This window comes from Xenopus tropicalis, chromosome 6 (genome assembly GCF_000004195.4).
Source record: "Xenopus tropicalis strain Nigerian chromosome 6, UCB_Xtro_10.0, whole genome shotgun sequence".
NCBI classification, from domain to species: domain Eukaryota; kingdom Metazoa; phylum Chordata; class Amphibia; order Anura; family Pipidae; genus Xenopus; species Xenopus tropicalis.
The window spans coordinates 76,049,327-76,066,706 of NC_030682.2; the positions used below are offsets into that span (position 1 = coordinate 76,049,327).

Consider the following 17,380-nt stretch of genomic DNA (forward strand, 5'->3'; position numbering starts at 1 on the left):
TGATTACCAAACAAGTCCAGTTGCTTTAAATTTATTTATACTAGATATACCATGACCTGGATGAATGAAAATCTTCATAGACTTAAATAATTATGTTTTTCTAAAAAATGTTTTTACATAGTTACATTAAGTCCATTAAGTTCAACCCTTTCAAGCAAACCCAGCACACACAAACCAATACTGACTTTTCCAAACACTCACATACATAAACCATAAATACCAACATCAGTACTAATTGTAGATTTTAGTATCACAATTGCCTTGGATACTATGCTTGTTGAAGAACTCATCCAGGCCCCTCTTAAAGGACAAGGAAAGGCAAAGTCTTTAATCGCTTACCTTGTACCCCGGGCTGGTGCCCCTGTTAGGAGAAAACAGCACCAGCCCGGGGTACCTGGGTCGATGCGCTTCCTCCTTAATGCTTGGTTTAGCTGCGACTATGTGGTAGACGCATGTGCAGTAGAGTGAAAAGCTGACTTCTCTGTTAAAGTTCGGCTTTTCACTCTACTGCGCATGCGCGCGCTCGTGTACCAGGAAGCAGGAAGCGCTACAGCTACCCCGGGCTGGTGCTGTTCTCTCCCAACAGGGGCACCAGCCCGGGGTAAAAGTTAGGCAATTAAAGTCACTTGGGGGTGCCTAACCTTTTGGCACCCCAAAGTGACTTTGCCTTTCCATGTCCTTTAAAGGCATTAACAGACTCCACCATCACAACATCACTCGGAAGGTCATTCCACAACCTCACTACCCTCACCGTGAAAAACCACCTACGCTGCTTCAAATAAAAATTCCATTCCTCTAATCTAAAGGGGTGGCATCACAACATCACTAGGAAGGGCATTCCACAACCTCACTTTTCTCACTGTGAAAAACCACCTACGCTGCTTCAAATGAAAATTCTGTTCCTCTAAATCTAAAGGGGTGGCTTCTGGCGCGCTGATCATTTTATGGGAAAAAAGAACATCATGATCATAGAACAAATGATCATATATCATTTATTGAATTTAATTGTTTTACATTTAAACACTATCATTCTTACACTATTTATGCCAGGGTTTAAAAACCAACCAACCAACAGCCAACCACATTTCCTTCATTGATTTCTGTGAAGAAATTTTAACTGATTCACATGTTAAATGCCAAGGTCCCCACACCTTGCACAATTTGTCACTGAGTGACTAGGTTTTAAGTTTAGAAAAGGGGAAGGAGCCAACAACAGGCAATGAACAATAGACTTTCATTGGTTTAAATTTAAACTGCTGCCAATCTTTAAATATTAATAGCAGGGTCCTCAAACTGCAGTTAAAGGTTACAAAAAAATTTTGAAACCACCAAGAGCCAATCATATTCAATCTATTGACTTTCAACGGGAAAATTCAACCTGCTGCCATTTTCACAGTATTAGTACCAAGGTCCCCAAACTCTTCATAGTTGGTCACTAGGGAACTGTAGTTTTAGGTTAATGGTTTAAATTTAAAACGCTGCCACTCTCATACTATTTATGCCAGGTTCCCCCTGGGTAACAATAATTGAAGGTCTGAAAAGGTAACAAAAAATTGCTGCCATTCTTTAAATATTGATACAAGGGTCCCTAAACTTAGCAGAGGTAGTCACTGGGTACTGCAGTTCAAAGTTAGAAAAAATACATAAACTATATATCCAACCATTAATACTAACTGTAGATATTAGTATCACAATAGCCTTGCATATTATGCTTGTTCAAGAACTCATCCAGGCCCCTCTTAAAAGCATTAACAGAATCTGCCATTACCACATCACTAGGAAAGGCATTCCACAGCCTCACTGCCCTCACCGTGAAAAACCACCTATGCTGCTTCAAATGGAAACTCTGTTCCTCTAAACTAAAGGGGTGGCCTCTGGTGCGTTGATCAATTTTATGGGAAAAAAAGCACCCCCTATCTGTCTATATTCCCCTCTAATGTATTTGTACAGAGTAATCATGTCCCCTCGCAAGCGCCTCTTTTCCAGAGAAAACAACCCCAACCTCGACAGCCTAATCTCATAGCTTAAATCTTCCATCCCCTTTAGCAGTTTAGTTGAACGTTTCTGCACTCTCTCCAGCTCATTAATATCCTTCTTAAGGATAGGAGCCAAAAACTGCACTGCATACTCAACGTGAGGCCTTACCAGGGACCTATAAATAGTCAAAATTATGTTTTCATCCCTTGAGTCAATGCCATTTTTTTTATACAAGACAGCACTTTATTTGCTTTAGTAGCCATTGAATGACACTGCCTGGAAATAGACAACTTGTTATCTACAAAAACCCCTAGATCCTTTTCCATTAAGGATACCCCCAACAAACTACCATTTAGTAGATAGTTTGCGTTTATATTATTTCTTCCAAAGTGCATAACTTTGCACTTGTCAACATTGAACTTTATTTTCCAGTTTGCTGCCCAGTTTTCCAATTGTGTAAAATCGCTCTGCAAAGTGGCAGCATCCTTCATGGAACTTATAGTTTTGCACAATTTAGTGTCATCAGCAAAAATAGAAACAGGCCAAATGATCGAATTCTACCGGCGGCAATGGCACAGTCGGTTCGGGGACCTCAACAACAAGCCGTTGTGGTCCCCAATCCGACTAAATCTTTTTTCCTGCCCGATCGATGTCTGGCCAATTTCAGGCCAGATATCAGTCGGGTATGGCTGTTGTTTCTGCCCCTACACGGGCCGATAAGCTGCCGAATCGGTCCTTAAGGCAGTAAACTTCATGGTAAACAGCAATGCAAGGAGCACATGTAACTTGAATGAATGGTGTTTTACATGCAGCTGACTTCTGTGATATTTGCATGAATGCAACAGTCCTTACAGTCATAAATGACCCCTATTAGAACATAAGTTTACTTATGTTCTTCTGCTTCTCTTATTTTACCTTTGGTTTCTCCCCGCCCCTCCCGGTTTCACATTTGATTAAGCCTCCTTTTTTTCTGCTGTGGAGCTTCAAGAATTTTTAAAGAATGCCTTTAAGAATGGTTTCAAAGCATATACCTATTATAAGGAAATATTACAAAAAAATAAATAAATAAATAAATCTTAGATTTACAGTATTGCAAGACTAATGGCCCTGTTTGGATGGCCAGTTCCTACAACTGTACTGCTAGACCACAACTATTTCTAGCTTCTTGGATGTAATAAGGAGCTTGTTGCCAGTCTACCAGTGAGACAAGGCCTGCTTAGTCAAGGCTAAAACTGCAACACTATCAGGGAAGGTTGGGCCAATAAAGCAAATGGCAAAAAAGCATGCTATCAACTTAATATTTCCATACAACAAAGAATTTGGTAAATTCAACAGACATACATTTGCAATATGAAAACCCAATTTACATTCCATGCATTCTTATGCAAACAATATGGCTTGATTCAGGCACCAGGTCTAATTGTGATCCTTTTATCATCCTTTTATTTTAAGTCACAACACAGCTATCAGGAATTTTACATTTCGTGTGCATGTATGACAAGCCTGGAAATTAAACAATCCATGTATAAACAGGTATTTTTAGCATAAAGCAAATAATTTGTGTGCTTATTCTCAGTAGAAACAAGCATGTTTGGTGAATTAATGTAAAGTAAAGCGGTGTATCCATTAATAGTATAGAATGCAAAGAAAAACAGGGTGTAAAACCAATAGTTCTTACCTCATGTTTTCCCATACACCATTTTTGAGTAAGATATGTGCATGGGGGACATTTCTCCTCACTATGACATGAATGAAAAACTGTATATAAAACAAAAAATTAAATGAGTACATACTGTATTTTTAAATAAGTTTTAATAAGTTTTCTATACAGAAATATCCCTTGAATAACCATTATACTGACCACTTCAGATTCAGAAAATAATATAAGCTTTCCCTTTTTTTTTGTTACAAAGTAAACTCACGCATAGTTTCTATATCAAATCTGTATTTGGGACAACAGTCCAAACAATCAGAACTGCATAAATCAATGAGGACCTCACCATCATCTATTGGTGCACTCTTCATTCGCTGAGATGGTGCACAAGCAGATGAAATTTAACCTCGGTTTGCTGCTGATTGCTAAAAATAAAAAAGCTTGGCAGGTTTTAGGTGCTGAGAATTTTTAATTTTTGAAAAATCTGCTTGGGGAAAAAAATGATCAACAGCAAGCTGAGTTAACGGAATACAGAAACAACTCGAGTTCAGGAATTTAAGTGTCGTTTCAGTAACAGAGTGGTAAAGCCAGAAGGCTCAAGCATTAATAAACTGGCGTTATACTACACTGTGTTAGCCATAGTTGCGAGAAAGAAAAACAATTTAGTTGTAACAAACCATTTAATGGTATACTGCATTCTTACATATATCAGTTAGCCAATAAACAGTGACACATTACTGAAAGGACTGTTGTTGTAAAAACACTTCATGTTTTAAATTCGATTATAACCATGCTGCCCATCTGTTTGGGTATGTATGCTGGTTCATTTTCAAAAGGTCAACTTGTAACCCTGTCGGAATTCAGATGCCCTGTTTGAAAATTTGATCTACTCATGCACCATGTGAATGCATAGTACACTGACAGATGATCAGAATATCAGAGCGGATAAATGAAAAGCAGACGTGTTTGTATGGTGTTCATAAGGTTAAAGAAAATTCTTTACAATATCTTCAAAAGTGTATTCTAAAACATACAGAAGCCTATTGAGTCTGTGTGTGTGTGTGTTAATACTAGTGAAAACAATACCTGGATGATCACACTCATGCTGCCGAGTGCAGGGTTTCTTACACTCCGGAGGTCGTGTTCCACAAGCGATAGGAGGAAAGATCACAGCTTCTCCACAGTAACACGTAAGCTCATCAAAGCCTACCATTAAGAAATAAGAAATTTAATACAGTTCCTCATGTTGTGGTGACCCCCAACCATAAAATTAATCCTAAAACCATCTGAAATATGTGTTTTCCGATTGTCTTAGGTTACCCCTGTGAAAGGGTTGTTCTACCACCAAAGGGGTTCTGACCCAGAGGATGAAAACCGCTGATCTATAGGGAGCTTCAATAAAGGGGCCATTTTTAAACAAGGAAAATTCAACCATCCAATTAAAGGTAATACACAGAAGAAATATAAATACAAATTAATCCATAAACAGACCCACAAAAGGTTTTTCATGAGCCCTGGTAAATATATGTATATAGATACATGTTTATAGTTTATAGTCTGCATTGCAGAACTTTAAAATGTACCAGAAGTAGAATCAAATTACTGACAGTGTACCCTGAAACCAAAAAAATAAATGATAGCTTCTCACTTGTTTGCCAACAATTTGGACAGTTTCCACGATGACAAGGTTCATCGCATCTGTGAAGGCCACAATTTAATTTATGTCCACAAATTAAGGAGCACTTGTGATCTGTGTCCTGTAAAATAACCAATATAAATTATAAATTACCTTGCAAAATTGTGTATGCAGATAATTATATATCATATTTGCATGTAGGAAGTAAGCAGATTATAATGTATTTTAGTTTGAATTTTTTTTATTTTTCTAGACTCAGTCTGTATATAGATACTAAAGTTATGCAAGGTTTAAAGGAAAGCCCAAAAAGTTGCATCTTACATATTTGTGTCAATAGGGGCCGCAATTTAAGTAGAGCTTATAAACCATGAAAATATTTTGTTTTATACATAACACAATACTAGGTGACATTTGAGAAAAAAAGTGTCCATTCTTTATGCCCCAGTACAGTTATTCAATGCCAATATCAAGTTCTTGGAAACTCTATTTTTTGTGTGTTCTCTGTATACCTGCTTACACATACATGTAGGTATGGTATGCAGGCGTAAAACGTGTACAGATGATTGATATTGATATATTTCGCCCCCCCTCAAACTTTAATCTTGAACCTCCAGGAAATGACTCAGCTACATGCTGAGTGAGGGGGATGAGGCCCAGCTACTATTGCAAATGGAGGAGGTTTCACAACAAGGTCAAGTTGTTATTATGGGGGACTTTAACTATCCAGACATTGACTGGAGTAATGGGGTGGCTAAGTCAGAAAAGGCTTACAAAAGTAGGTTTGTAAATATGCTAACTTTTAATTTCAGGCGGTTCAAGAACCTACTAGGAATGATTCTATTTTGGATCTGGTAATATCTAATAATGCTGAACTCATGTCTAACATTTGTGTGGGTGAGCATTTAGGGAGCAGTGATCACAACATGGTCTCCTTTGAGATAATGCTGCACGTGGTTTTGTACTATACCACAATGAATTTTAAATGAAACAACTCATTTGCTGTTGAAGTGCAGACTTTCAGCTTTAATTCAGTGGGGTGAACAAAACAATTGCATAAAAATGCATTTTTTTTTTAACACAATCCCTTCATTTCAAAGGCTCAAAAGTAATTGGACAATTGACTCAAAGGCTATTTCATGGGCAGGTGTTGGCAAGTCCGCTATGTCATTATCAATTAAGCAGACAGAAGGCCTAGAGATGATTGAGGTGTGGTGCTTGCATGTGGAAGATTTTGCTCTAAACAGAAAACATGCGGTCAAAGGAGCTCTCCATGCAGGTGAAAGAAGCCATCCTTAAAGGGGAACTATCATGAAATTTTTTTTTTTGATATAAGGTAGATCTCACTACAACAGTCAACTTTGTAAATATAATTGATTAAAAGTTATGAATCGTTTCATTGCTATATATACTTTTCTGTATCTGACTGGCTGCACACATTCTTTGACTCTGTATCTCACTGAGCTTAAAGTCGGGGTCGGGTTTTGATTGACAGGTGAAGCTTCAATTCTGATTGGTTGCTAGCATCTTTACCTTTAACGGCACTGCTACCGAGATCAATGGCATCCGCAGAACCCACCACACCTCTATGACTATGACTTATGACTTGCCAACCCCCCCCCCCCCCAAAGCGCTGCTATTGAGAGGGAAGCATCAGCGGCACTTCGGTAGCAACCCCCCCGTAAAGCGCCGGCGCTGCTACTGAAAGAGCAGAAGCGGCGGCACATCGGCAGCTCCCCCCCCCCAAACAGCCAGCGCTGCTACTAAGACTAAGAGAGAAGAATGACCGGCACATCGCTAGCACCCCCCCCCCCGCCCGGAAAGCGACGGCGCTACTACTAGGAGCGAAGATTCGCCGGCGTTTCGGGGGGGGGGGGGGGATGTGGGTGCTAGCGTTGTGCCGGCGCTGCTACTGAATCTTTTCACCATTCCATCAGCGGCTGTTTATTCATGTACAGCCGATACACGAATATAATATCTCCCTCTCTGGCCCTAGGTCAGAACCTTGCTCTTTGTATAACAATGATGAGAACTCAGTACCCATAGTGCAGCACAGTGAAGATTAGCCGGCGCACCCCAGTAACCCATATCCAATAAAAAGGTAGAATTACTAAAAAAAAACATTTGCTTGCCAGGCTTGCCAGAATAATTATAAAATGTTTACTTTTATTAACAATACCTTAAAAAATATACATGATATATACATACATATATCTATATACATACATATATCTATATATATATATATATATATCTATATATGCACTTAGGCATAAGAAATTATATATAAAAATAACTTGGCCCGTCAGTCTACTAATTCACAGTAGAATTCAGCTTATGTCTGCAAAGCTTTATGTTACTTCTCAGGACAGTTTTATATCTGTTATATACAGGCTCTTACAAAAACCTGCCTGGTTGGTTTCTTTAAGTATAATAAGAGCCTTTTTGAAGTTGTCAAACCTGCATACTGCCCTGGCTGAGGAGATACTGAGGAGAAATAAAGTGTGAAATATTTTCACATAATTTTGTGTGGGATAACGCTACAAAAAAGTACGCTCACCCCAGAAAGCCATATATTTTTGGAAAGTACACATTCCCCCGAATCTAATATGGGTATCTGTGTCTTTATACTCCAAAGTACCAAGCCACAAAGCATTTCTAAATTTAGCAATTTGAATGACATTTCCAAAAATCCCCTCAAAGCTTCCAATTGCAGAATCTTATTTCCCACATAGCATTAGGTACCAAGATAAAACACCCTAAATATGAACCCCAGAGGGCTACTGTTATAACTGAACAGTTTGATGCACATGTCACTTAGAGACCCCAAAATATACCTTGTGCTCACTAATTTCATTGCTAACCTTCACCTAATTCATAAACACATAGCAGTTTTTTCTGGGGTAAAAGCTGCAGAAATGTAGGATGTCCCCCTTGATGGTAGAGGAGGCATTTGGTAGTAAAAGCTATAGCAAGCCATTCTTGTCAGCAGCAGCAAAGATCAGCAAGATAATAGAGATATAGACTACTTTTATGCTCCACACACTCTATGGAGTTACCCTAAAAAGTTATATTTTACATCATGAAGAAAAGAAAACAGAGGCAGGATTACTAAATTATATTTTCAGTAGCCAAACAATATAAAAATAAATATCCATAAATTGCTGCCTAAGTAACTAAGAAAATTAAATTAGTAAATAACAGGATTCTACTAACAGACTTAGAATATACTCTCTATAGGATAGGGACCTCTTTACTTTTATCTCTTTGATACTTTTGTAATTTGTATTTTTTTAATTTATTATAAAAATGAACCCCTGTTGTATTAATGTATTCTACTGTAGAGTGCTGCATACATAAGTAGCACCATATAAATAAAATATAAACATACATACATATACAGAACCAGTGATGCAACAAGAAAACAAAATTTTAAACATTACATAAACATCAGTACACTATTTAGCAAACTCTCAACTTTCTGTATTTTACTGAGTGTGCAGACATAACTCTGCCAATAAAATCAGAAGGTTCATGTATATGAAGAGAACCGCCTTACATTTCTCAGAAGGCACTTTCAAAATAACAGTTGATGCGAGGATGCTATTCAGTATGGAGGAGGGAGGGTGGGACTTTGCTAGTTGCTAAGTGACATCACAGCAAGGGTGTTGCCACTCCCATTCAGCAATTGCTTGAACTGTCTCAGAGAAAGCAACCTAACTCTCAGTAATAATATCTAATTTTTTTTAAAAAGTAAGCATTTCTTATAAAGAAATATATTTGAAGATTAAAATATTTTCATCAGCACTATCCATTTGGACAATTTGATTTTCATGATAGATCCCCTTTAAAGGGGAACTATCATGAATTTTTTTTTTTTTTTTGATATAAGGTAGATCTCATTACAACAGTCAACTTTGTAAATAAGATTGATTAAAAGTTATGAATTGTTTCCTTTACCTTTAACGGCGCTGATACTGAGATCAATGGTCGGCACCCGCAGCACCGATCGGTAGCACCCCCCACCTCTATGACTTGCTTGTGTCTAAGATGAATCGTCGGCACATCGGTAACGTTCATGTATGGGTTCATGTACTAGCTCAGGTTCATGGGGCTTCCTGCTTAGTGCACCGCCTCCATGCTCTGATTATATTGATAGAAATATAAGTGCCTGTCAGTGGCAACTCTCTGGCTCTGAGCCCTTCGGGACACAAGATGCGTTCCTATTTGTGGCTGTCATTAGTCAGATGTGGCTATGTACCCCCGCCTCTGGCACCAGGATGCCTCCCTGGCACCAAGAAATCCTTTCCAGTCTGACTTTGCTAACGTGTCGTGATAAGGGGAATTCTCCACCCAGCCACACAAGCATCCAGGCTGTACAGCAGCACCACCTCCGCCGCACACCTCCTCCTGCCCGTCCCACCTGGATATACACTGGCCCGACCGCTGCCGATTGCCAGCTCCGCAGCCTCCCTGCTCCTGCCAAACTGTCCTACCGCCAGCAGCGCCCAGCAAAGTTTCTGCTACTAATTCTTTCTGGCGAAACTCCTCAGTTATCCTTACCACGTAACAATGGGGGTTAAACCTGCATACTGCCCTGGCTGAGGAGATACTGAGGAGAAATACAGTGTGAAATAATTGCACATCATTTTGTGTGGGATAACGCTACAAAAATGTAAGCTCACCCCAGAAAGCCATATATTTTTGGAAAGTACACTTTTCTCAAACTACCTAGCCACAAAGCATTTCTAAATTTAGCAATTTGGATGACATTTCCAAAAATCCCCTCAAAGCTTCCACTTTGCAGAATCTTATCTCCCACACAGCATTAGATACCAAGATAAAACACCCTAAATATGAACCCCAGAGGGCTACTGTTATAACTGAACAGTTTGATGCACATGTCACTTAGAGACCCCAAAATATACCTTGTGCTCACTAATTTCATTGCTAACCTTTACCTAATTCATAAACACAAACACATGGCAGTTTTTTCTGGGGTAAAAGCTGCAGAAATGTAGGATGTCCCCCTTGATGGTAGAGGAGGCATTTGGCAGTAAAAGCTATAGCAAGCCATTCCTGTCAGCAGCAGCAAAGATCAGCAAGTTAATAGAGATATAGACTACTTTTATGCTCCACACACTCTATGGAGGCAGGATTACTAAATGATATTTTCAGTAGCCAAACAATATAAAAATAATCCATAAAAAATATCCATAAATTGCTGCCTAAGTAACTCATAAGTTGTGGAAAATGAAATTAGTAAATAACAGGATTCTACTTACAGACAGTAGATATACACTTAGAATATACGCTCTATAGGACAGGGACCTCTTTACTTTTGTCTCTTTGATACTTTTGTAATTGTAATTTGTATTTTTTTTAATTTATTATAAAAATGACCCCCTCTTGTATTAATGTATTCTACTGTACAGTGCTGCATACATAAGTAGCACCATATAAATAAAATATAAACATACATACATATACAGAACCAGTGATGCAACAAGAAAAATTTTAAACATTACATAAACATCAGTACACTATTTAGCAAACTCTCAACTTTCTGTATTTGACTGAGTGTGCAGACATAACTCTGCCAATAAAATCAGAAGGTTCATGTATATGAAGAGAACCGCCTTGCATTTCTCAGAAGGCGCTTTCAAAATAACAGTTGATGTGAGGATCCTATTCAGTATGGAGGAGGGAGGGTAGGACTTTGCTAGTTGCTAAGTGACATCACAGCAAGGATGTAGCCACTCCCATTCAGCAACTGCTTGAACTGTCTCTCAGAGAAAGAAACCTACCGTATATACTCGAGTATAAGCAGGGTTTTTCAGCACTAAAAATGTGCTCAAAAAGTAAGCCTCGGCTTATACTCGCGCATATACTAGGATATATACAGTAAATCGTTGCGCGCGATTGGATGACCGAACGTGCGTGCTGCCGGGTCGTAAGCGACGCTGCCATTAAGTTAAGGGATGCACGGAAGCTAGGGGTAAGTGCCGAACTTGGTGGACAGGATCCTGGGGCAAAGACAGCCGCTCTCACACAGCTGCACTTTCAGAATCTACTTTGAAAGTGAGACACATCGCTGCGCCATTAAGGGATGCACAGAAGCTATACACTGCCTGTGCCTGCCCCTGGCCAGATTCTTCAAGTGTAGGGGCAGATTCTGGGCCTGCGTTTATCTGCAGGCTGTGAATCTGCCCCGTGTGGCACCAGCCTTAGCCCTCATGGGCAGCTCTGGGCCCCAACGTTTTGCAGCATCATAAATCCCTATAGTAAACTGCAATTACAATGATTTCAGTGAATCTAACTATGAAATGATACTTCATAGTAACAATACTGAGCATTAAAAATGGCAGGTTAAAGGGCAAAAGTGGAGCATAATGAAACTATATTTTATTTTAGTGGAAAATAAAGGGCTGGTTCTATAGTACAGCAGAGAGGGCATTTTTCTTGGCTAACAGCACAAGAGGGCCCCCTTGAGGAATTATGAAAACAGTACACTGACTTCTAGTGAATGTCCAATTATATATAATGTAGAAGGAGGATATATTTCCCAATTTGGAATTTAGTTTGTACAGCTGTATAAGTTGTTGTTACTATACAGAACTCATATTTTATTTATTACTATACAGAACTCATATTCAGGAGATGTTATTTTGCTTAGCCCTCTTGCAGTGATATTAGGCACACCTCGCCTGGATCCACCAGCTACTGTGCTCTCCTACACCGGTCAATTCTCACTTCTTTCTCAGTGCATTGTGCCTGAGTCTGAGCTTTCAGAAGGAGCAAGTGCTACACATTTGAACTGCTTTGAGCTAACCTATTGTTTCTCCTACTCCCATGTAACTGGGGTCGGCTTATACTCGAGTCAATACGTTTTTCCAGTTTTCTTAGGTAAAATTAGGTACCTCGGCTTATATTCGGATCGGCTTATACTCGAGTATATACGGTAACTCTCTGTAATAATATCAGATAGTATGGGGGGGAGGGGAGCAAGGAAAGGATGATAGGGCAGTAAGCTGGGTGACAGTTAGAAAATCGAGTGTGGGGAAAAGAAAAAGGGAGGCTGCTCCAGGGTTTGCGCATCCCAACAGATTTGCCAGATTGTGTGAAGAAGATGGGAGTGTGAACTCTGGACTGGCGGTTCTAGATGAGGCTGATCTCTCTAACAGCCGGGAGACCAGTTTCTCTAGTAGTGGTGGGGAGGAGAGCAGAGCTAGGCCTAAACAGATGGTGGTTATAGGGGATTCAATCATTAGGAAAGTGGACAGGGTAATCTGTCGAGCGGATCGCTTCAACCGGACAGTTTGCTGTCTTCCTGGTGCCAGGGTTCGGCATGTGGTTGATCGGGTCGACACATTATTGGGAGGGGCTGGGCATGACCCGGCTGTCTTGGTACATATCGGTACTAACGACAAAATGAACGGTAGGTGGGGGACCTTAAAGAGTGAGTTCAGGGATCTAGGCTCTAAAATTAAGCAAAGGTCCTCCAATGTAATTTTTTCGGAAATTTTGCCGGTGCCGCGTGCTAGTTTAGGGAGACAGCGGGAGCTTAGGGAGCTAAATGCGTGGCTAAAGTCTTGGTGTAGGAAGGAAGGGTTTGGGTTCCTAGAGCACTGGGCTGACTTTTCTTTGGGGTACAATCTATATAGCCCTGACGGATTGCACCTCAATGGAAGGGGGTCTACTTTGCTAGGGGAGAGAATGGTTAAGAGGCTGGAGGAGTGTTTAAACTAGACAAGGGGGGGGTTGGTAAGCTAGATTCTTATGGGAGAGCTAGTGTAGATGGGGCAGTGGGACCAGTAAAGGGTTGTGGGGGAGGAGTGAGGGGGGCATATAGTTTATCAGATAAGGAGCTTCCATTGTTACAAGGGAAACAGACTAATTTTCACCTTAGCTCTAACTGTCCTTTAGCTAATGTAAGCTGTAGAGGAAGAAGTAGTAATCTCCGCTGCATGCTGGCTAATGCGCGTAGCTTGTCGGGAAAAATAGGGGAGCTGCAGGCTATTGCATGTATTGAAAATTATGACTTAATTGGTATCACTGAGACCTGGTGGGATGAAAAATGCGACTGGGCAGTGAATTTAAATGGGTATACGCTTTTTAGGAGGGACAGAGGGATTAAAAAGGGTGGAGGGGTTTGTCTTTATGTAAAGTCAGATTTAAAGCCATGTAATAAAGACATTACCAATGAAAACGTTGAATCTCTTTGGGTAGAAATTTCAGTAGGGCTGAAGGTCACAAAGAAAATGATCATTGGTGTATGCTATAAACCACCCCGTATAGATGAGGGGGATGAGTCCCAGCTACTTTTGCAAATGGAGGAGGCTTCAAAATTGGGTCAAGTTGTTATTATGGGGGACTTTAATTATCCGGACATTGACTGGAGTAATGGGGTGGCTAAGTCAGAAAAAGCTAGTAGGTTTGTAAATATGCTAAATGACAACTTTTTATTTCAGGTGGTTCAAGAACCTACTCGGAATGAGTCTATTTTGGACCTGGTAATATCTAATAATACTGAACTTATCTCTAACATTTGTGTGGGTGAGCATTTGGGGAACAGTGATCACAACATGGTCTCCTTTGAGATAATGCTACAGAGACAGCTCTATAAGGGAGTAACTAAAACGCTCAATTTTAGACGTGCAGACTTTGCCAGTTTAAGGGCATCTCTGCAATGTGTCAACTGGGAAAGGCTTTTCATGGGGTTAGACACAGAAGGAAAATGGAACATCTTTAAAACATTGCTTTGCAGGTATACACAACAGTATATTCCCCTTGTAAGCAAGGAGAGGCATCGCAAAGCAAAACCCTTATGGCTGAATAAAAGAGTTAAGGTCGAGGTTGGTAATAAAAAACGTGCTTTTAAAGCATTCAAGTTAGCTGGGACAGCGGAAACTTTCATCAGGTACAAGGAAGCAAATAAAGCATGCAAAAAAGCTATCAGGCAAGCTAAAATAGAGATGGAAAGGGATATTGCAGCTAGGAGTAAAAAGAATCCAAAATTATTTTTTAATTATGTGAATAGTAAAAAAATGAAGCAAGAAGGGGTGGGAACTTTATTATCACGGGGAGGTACGTTGGTTGATGAGAACGGGGAAAAAGCTGAAATTTTGAACTCTTATTTTTCATCTGTCTATACATCTGAGGAGCCAGATAATGAAGGCTTCCCTTTTAATATACCCAGTGCTAGTAATTTAGCTACTGGCGCATGGGTCACTCAGGAGGAAATTCAAAAGAGACTTGAACATGTAAAGGTAAACAAAGGTCCAGGACCGGATGGGATTCATCCCAGGGTATTAAATGAGCTGAGCGCTGTGATTGCCAAGCCTCTTCACATAATTTTTCAGGATTCGTTGAGGTTTGGCATGGTGCCGAGAGACTGGCGGATTGCTAATGTGGTGCCGTTATTTAAAAAGGGATCTCGTTCTCAGCCTGAAAACTATAGGCCTGTTAGTCTGACATCAGTAGTAGGAAAGCTTCTGGAAGGGGTAATAAGGGATAGGATAGTTGAATACATTGCAGTTCACAATACTATTAGTTTGTGCCAGCATGGTTTTATGCGTAACAGATCTTGCCAGACTAATTTAGTTGCCTTTTATGAGGAGGTGAGCAGGAACCTTGATGCTGGAATGGCAGTTGATGTCATCTACTTAGATTTTGCTAAAGCGTTTGATACAGTACCTCACAGAAGGTTAATGATCAAATTGAGGAATATTGGCCTAGAACATAATATTTGTAATTGGATAGAAAACTGGCTGAAGGATAGAGTACAAAGAGTGGTGGTAAATGGAACATTTTCTAATTGGGCCAGTGTGGTTAGTGGAGTACCGCAGGGGTCAGTCCTTGGGCCTTTGCTGTTTAACTTGTTTATTAATGACCTGGAGGGGGGCATAGAGAGTACTGTTTCTATTTTTGCTGATGACACTAAATTGTGCAAAACTATAAGTTCCATGCAGGATGCTGCCGCTTTGCAGAGCGATTTGACAAAATTGGAAAACTGGGCAGCAAACTGGAAAATGAGGTTCAATGTTGACAAGTGCAAAGTTATGCACTTTGGTAGGAATAATATAAACGCAAACTATCTACTGAATGGTAGTGTGTTGGGGGCATCCTTAATGGAGAAGGATCTAGGGGTTTTTGTTGATCACAAGTTGTCTAATTCCAGGCAGTGTCATTCTGTGGCTACTACAGCAAATAAAGTGCTGTCTTGTATAAAAAAGGGCATTGACTCAAGGGATGAGGACATATTTTTGCCGCTTTATAGGTCCCTGGTAAGGCCTCACCTTGAGTATGCAGTGCAGTTTTGGGCTCCAGTCCTTAAGAAGGATATTAATGAGCTGGAGAGAGTGCAGAGACGTGCAACTAAACTGGTAAAGGGGATGGAAGATTTAAGCTATGAGGTTAGACTGTCGAGGTTGGGGTTGTTTTCTCTGGAAAAGAGGCGCTTGCGAGGGGACATGATTACTCTGTACAAGTACATTAGAGGGGATTATAGGCAGTTGGGGGATGTTCTTTTTTCCCATAAAAACAATCAGCGCACCAGAGGTCACCCCTATAGATTAGAGGAACAGAGCTTCCATTTGAAGCAGCGTAGGTGGTTTTTCACGGTGAGGGCAGTGAGGCTGTGGAATGCCCTTCCTAGTGATGTGGTAATGGCAGACTCTGTTAATGCCTTTAAGAGGGGCCTGGATGAGTTTTTGAACAAGCAGAATATCCAAGGCTATTGTGATACTAATATCTACAGTTAGTATTACTGGTTGTATATATATAGTTTATGTATGTGAGTGTATAGATTGGTTAGTATAGGTTGTGTGCTGGGTTTACTCGGATGGGTTGAACTTGATGGACAATGGTCTTTTTTCAACCCTATGTAACTATGTAACTAATTTTTTTTTTAAAAAGTAAGCATTTCTTATAAAGAAATATATTTGAAGATTTTAATATTTTCATCAGCACTATCCATTTGGACAATTTGATTTTCATGATAGATCCCCTTTAAGCTGTGAAAACAGAAAAAACCCATCCGAGAAATTGCTACAATATAAGGAATGGCAAAATCTACTATTTGGTACATCCTGAGAAAGAAAGCAAGCACTGGTGAACTCAGCAACGCAAAAAGACCTGGACGTCCACGGAAAACAACAGTGGTGGATGATCGTAGAGTCATTTCTATGGTGAAGAGAAACCCCTTCACAACAGCTAACCAAGTGAACAACATTTTCCAGGGGGTAGGTGTATCGATATCCAAGTCTACCATAAAGAGAAGACTGCATGAAAGTAAATACAGAGGGTCCACTGCAAGGCGCAAGCCTCTAATAAGCCTCAAAAATAGAAAGGCTAGATTGGACTTTGCGAAAGAACATCTAAAAAAGCCAGCACAGTTCTGGAAAAAACATTCTTTGGACAAATTAAACCAAAATCAACCTATACCAGAATCATGGCAAGAAAAAAGTATGGAGATGGCATGGAACAGCTCTTTATCCAAAGCATACCACATCATCTGTAAAACACGGTGGAGGCAGTGTGATGGCTTGGGTGTGCATGGCTGCCAGTGGCACTGGGACATTAGTGTTTATTGATGGTGTGACACAGAACAGAAGCAGCTGAATGAATTCTGAGGTGTTCAGAGACATACTGTGTGCTCAAATCCAGCTAAATGCAGTCAAATAGATTGGGTGGCATTTCATGATATAGATGGACAATGACCCAAAACACACAGCCAAAGCAACCCAGGAGTTTTTTTAAAGCAAAGAAGTGGAAAATTCTTGAAATTATTGAAGTCAGTCACCTGATATTAACCCAATTTAGCATGCATTTCACTTGTTGAAGACTAAACTTCGAAACACAAAGGCCCACAAACAAACAGTGACTGAAATCCGCTGAAGCAAAGGCCTCACAGAGCATTAAAAAGGAGGAAACCCAGCATTTGGTGATGTCCATGAGTTCAAGACTTTAGGCTGTCATTGCCAGCTATGGGTTTACAACCAAGTATTAGAAATGAACATTTTATCTTCAGTTATTTAATTTTTTCAATTACTTTTGAGCCCCTGAAATGAAGAGATTGTGTTAGTTGCTTTAGTTGCCTCACATTTTTATGCAAC

General features: G+C 40.0%; 1 protein-coding gene across 4 annotated transcripts in view; it reads right to left on the reverse strand.

Moving 5' to 3' along the window:
- The window catches only part of nfx1 (nuclear transcription factor, X-box binding 1), a 140,948-nt gene that overhangs the window by 34,050 nt on the left and 89,518 nt on the right, over nt 1-17,380 (reverse strand). For all 4 annotated transcript variants that reach the window (XM_031903503.1, XM_031903506.1, XM_031903504.1 and 1 more), the window contains 3 exons: nt 5,280-5,388; nt 4,718-4,837; nt 3,656-3,735 (listed from right to left, as the gene is read on the reverse strand). In XM_031903503.1, the coding sequence (XP_031759363.1) occupies nt 3,656-3,735; nt 4,718-4,837; nt 5,280-5,388 (309 nt within the window). The remainder of the gene's footprint in view (nt 1-3,655; nt 3,736-4,717; nt 4,838-5,279; nt 5,389-17,380) is intronic.